Here is a 4,671-nt window from a genome sequence, read left to right on the forward strand (position 1 = left end):
TTGGCTGTTGCTATGGACACCAAGTGGAGCCAAGAGACTTTGCAACAAAGCCTGGAAACCAGACCCAAAGATCTGAAGTCAAAAGTTTCTAAACCTAAAAAGAACCGACCTGCGATCAAACCACCAAAACCAGAGCAGGCAGCTCGGAGAGAGGGAGCAGGACAGGTCGGCTCCGAGGGTCCAACAGAGAAACACCACACCAACAAGAGGGACAAGGGCCCAAGTGAGACCAAAGCAGCTAAATTAAGAGTGGAGACCGGACAGGAGAAGCTCGAGGGCAGTCCGGCCAAGATGTGCGGGAATGGAAAGCAGAAAACCAACAAATCCACAAAATACTAAAAACTTGTTTTTAAACAGCTTTTTATTGTCAAAATAAACAACATAAAATCTTAATTATTTACATCGAATAAAGACTTGCATTGTTTAGTACGCACAAACACACACACACACACACACACACACACACACACACACACACACACAAAATGCAGAAGAATTAAAAGGGCACGTCATTCATCCCTTTAGGAACAAATAAAACTCCAGAGGCTTTGTGGCATTATTTGATCCTGACATCAGAAACATTCACATCTGTGCAAGTGATGCTACACTTAAAAATACAAAGATCTTCATAAAATGTTTAAAAAACAGTAGACCCTTTGTGAATTTTAGTTCCACAAGATGAGAAAAAAAAAAGTGCGATGAGTTTCTGGAAACGTTCTCAGTCACGCTTGCTGTGCTGAAAGGATCCGTTGTGAACGAGTCCGTTGTTCCCTGCCTTCCCATTGGGCAGAGTGTTGAGTGACAGCTGAGAGCCCGCCTCCTCCAGCTGCAGGTACTCGTTCACCACTTTCTGATACGTGGGATGGGTCGTCAGCACTCGCAGGAGATTTTCTGTGGATGAATTATCGTCAGTCAGTGTTTGTTAGCAGACAGCAGCAGCTTCGGTCAGAGAATCATGATTTATGTTGCTACAGCAAGCTCCCTTTATCAGTTTAGCATAATGCAGGGGATGAAGAGGAAAAAAAAAGCTCTGACGGTAAGTTGTTTCAACATTAAGTCCAAATACCATACTTTTCACCCCATAAGTCGCAGTTTTTAGCATAATTTACATGCCTTACTACTTATACGCCGAAGCAACTTATTTATGGATTTTCCCCATATTTATAAATTGGCTAATCACCAGCTACAGTTCCGACGGCAGCCTCATATCTCATGCCGGGTCAAGATGACTGTAATCGCCGACCCGGTGAAAGCTCGAGCACTAGACCAGGAACTTTCCGCCCTCCTGGCCAAGGGCGCAATAGAGGCAGTGGACCCTCTGCAACAACCCAAGGGGCTATTACTCAACTTACTTCCTTGTGCAAAAGAGGACGGGCGGGTTTCGTCCCATTTTAGACATGAGGGGACTCAACCAGTACCTAAGGGAGCTGCCCTTCCACATGCTCACGACAGCAGAAGTCCTTCAAGCTGTCATGAGGTAAGAATGGTTCACGTCTGTAGACCTGAAGGATGCATATTTTCATGTGCCTATTGCGGCAGAACATCACCGCTTTCTCAGGTTTGCCTATCGGGGTCACCACTGGCAGTTCCGGGTACTCCCATTCGGGCTCTTTCTCTCCCCGAGGGTGTTCACTCGGTGCGTGAAGGCAGCCCTCTCTCCTCTGCAGGCCTGCAGAGTGAAGATTCTGCCGTACTTAGAAGATTGGCTTCTCTGCACCCCGTCTCAGGCCTGTGCCTTTCACGACACAAACCGCCTGCTCGCTCATATGTCCCAGTTGGGCCTCAATGTCAACCTGGAGAAGAGCTGCCTGATCCCTTCCCAGACGACCACCTTTCTTGGGGTGGTTCTGGATTCATCTTCCATGAGAGCTCGCCCATCCGCTCAAAGGGTGTCCGGCATACTCCAGCCGGTCAGTCGGTTCAGGCAGCTCCCCTATGTTGCCTTCCTACAACTACTTGGCAAGCTGACATCAGTCACTCGGGTGGTGCCCTTAGGCCTGCTGTCACTTTGCCCCTTGCAGAGGTGGCTCAACAGCTTTCGCCTGGATGCCAGGCTGCACAGGCATCGCAAGCTTGCAGTGACGTGGTCATGTCTTCATGCCTTGACTCCAAAGAGGGACGAAGATTATTTGTCCAGGGGTGTCCCCATGGGAGTGGTAGTGTGTCGCAGGGAAGTGGTCACGACAGATGCCAGCTCCATGGGATGGGGGGCTGTGTGGCAACGCAGAGCGGTTCAGGGCCGCTGGGATCAAAGGGACCACTCCAAGCTTATAAATGTGCTGGAGCTGCATGCAGTGCACTTGGCACTCAGGCCCTTCCTGCTTCACCTGGAAGGGAGGCATGTTCTTGTTCGGTCAGACAACACCTCTGTTGTCTACCACATCAACCATCATCAGGGGGGCACCAGGTCAGCACAACTTCTGAGAGTGTCCAGAGAGCTCCTAGAATGGGCCTCTCCTCGCCTGTCCACCCTGCGGGCAGCGTACTTACCAGGGCGACACAATCAGGTCGCAGATTTTCTCTCCCGCCAAGGGTCCCCTCCAGGAGAGTGGTCCCTCCACAGCGACATAGTACTGATGATCTGGGACAGTTTTGGTCAGGCAGAGATAGACCTGTTTGCGACGGAAGAGTCGACTCGGTGTCCCCTATGGTACTCTCTTACGGGGGCGTCGGGTGCGCTGGGCCAGGATGCATTGGCTCATCCTTGGCCACCCCTTTCTCTAATTTGTCCAACCCTTCAGAGAGTCCTCGAGGAGGGCCACAGGATGCTGCCGGTGGCTCTGTATTGGCCAGCGCGACCATGGTTCCCACTGCTACGAAGTCTATGTCAGGGCGTCCCATGGTGTCTTCTGACCAGGAGGGACTTGCTGTCTCAGTTGGGGGGACTGATATGGCACCCCAATCCTCAATGTTTTCGGCTGTGGGTGTGGCCACTGCAAGGCTAGGACAGCAGCTGACTTGGAGTTTCGAGCCCCGTCAGATGCACCATCCTGGGCGCCAGGGCACCCTCCATTCGTCAGCAGTACGAAAACAGGTGGCGTCCGTTTTCCCAATGGTGTTCTGTTCACAATAAGGATCCAGTCTCCTGTACAGTACCCACCATTCTGGAGTTTCTCCAGTCTCTACTTGGTAAGGGTCGCTCTCCTTCGACGCTTAAAGTTTATGTAGCGGCAATATCATCTAATCACGCTGGCATTGATGGCTGTATGGTAGGGAGCCATAATCTAGTCTCTCTTCTTCTGCGTGGTGCCCGTAGGTCACACCCGCCGACAGCTCCACGAGCACCAGGTTGGGACCTGCCCTTGGTTCTCGAAGCTCTGTGCCATCCTCCTTTCGAGCCTCTGACGCAGGCGGACCTCAAGTGGCTTTCATGCAAGACGGCTTTATTGTTGGCTATTGCCTCAGCAAAGAGGGTCAGCGAGCTACATGCTCTCTCAGTCAGCCCCTCATGTCTCTGGTGGGGCCTTGAGGGCTCGTGTGTTACCTTGTGGCCAAACACTGCATTTGTACCAAAGGTGTTATCTCACTCTCACTGTAACTAACCGTTGAGGCTGGCACGTTTTCAGCCTACGCCTGGTGAGGGGTCTGGATTATTGTGCCCGGTGAGGGCACTGGAGGCATACGTTGCAGCTACTACTGTGATAAGACATTCAGACCAGCTGTTTGTGTGTTATGGAGGCCATAGGTTAGGCTGTCCTCTTTCCAAACAGCGCCTCTCCCACTGGATCGTGGACGTCATCTGCCACGTCTATGCTGCAGGGCCTGGCCCCCTGCCGGTCGGCTTGAAGGCTCACTCTACCAGGAGCATCTCCGCTTTCTTGGCTGCCCTGAGAGGGGTTCCGCTGGAAGCAATATGTGCTGCTGCATCATGGGCTTCCCCAAGCACATTCACCAGATTTTATAGAGTTAACGTGGCCACCCCTCATCCCCTGGGCCAGGGGTCTACAAGGGTCCTCTGGGCCTCCTCAGTGAGGTGGGTGTTAAGGATTTCTTGTGACATCGTTGGTATCAGTCATTCAGTGCTTTCAGCACCACCCTCTGGCGGTCAGGAGGGATGAAATAGAACAAAAGTTACGTATGTAACTATGGTTCTATGAATCCCGGATGACCGCCAGAGCTTCTCTGTCACTCAGAATCCTTGCGTTCCGCGAGAAGATTCTGTAGGAGCAGAGCTGCGGATGACGTCGGGCTATATAGCCTCTGATTGGTCATCCGTGTCACACCTGTGACTTCGTTGGTATTATTAGTCAAACAGCGCATGCGCGAAGGGAACATTCAGTGCTTTCAGCACCGCCCTCTGGCAGTCATCCGGGATTCTTAGAACCGTAGTTACATACGTAACTTTCGGTTTCCATTACTAGTCTAGATTAAATTCTTGTCTGGGTCCGACTACCCACACAACTCAACGCAGCATGGCCTCGCCTGCCTCCATCCTAAAGTGTGAGGTCCTGGTGTCCTGCTCTGGGGTTTAATGACGAAGCACAGGGGAAGGTTTGGAGGCGAGAGATGTCAGTATTGGTGACTCAAAGACCTCTAAACTGTCTCTGCTGCAGCACATGGTCTCAGGTCTTTGAGAAAGACATCTACACAGCCCGCAGTGTGCACCACGCAGCCCGCAGTGTGCATCACGCAGCCCTCAGTGTGTATCACGCAGCCCTCAGTGTGTATCAC

The 4,671-nt window shown here is 51.8% G+C and overlaps 1 protein-coding gene across 1 annotated transcript in view; it reads right to left on the reverse strand.

The window, feature by feature from the left end:
* Window positions 1–573: 573 nt before the first annotated feature.
* Window positions 574–4,671, reverse strand: part of lpcat4 (lysophosphatidylcholine acyltransferase 4) — a 31,659-nt gene continuing 27,561 nt past the window's right edge. Inside the window, exon 13 of the mRNA XM_037682711.1 lies at window positions 574–891. Coding sequence (XP_037538639.1) covers window positions 719–891 — 173 coding nt within the window. The 3' untranslated portion in view covers window positions 574–718. The remainder of the gene's footprint in view (window positions 892–4,671) is intronic.

The sequence above is a fragment of the Nematolebias whitei genome, chromosome 1 (assembly GCF_014905685.2).
Source record: "Nematolebias whitei isolate Nwh7 chromosome 1, NemWhi1, whole genome shotgun sequence".
Taxonomy (NCBI): Eukaryota; Metazoa; Chordata; class Actinopteri; order Cyprinodontiformes; family Rivulidae; genus Nematolebias; species Nematolebias whitei.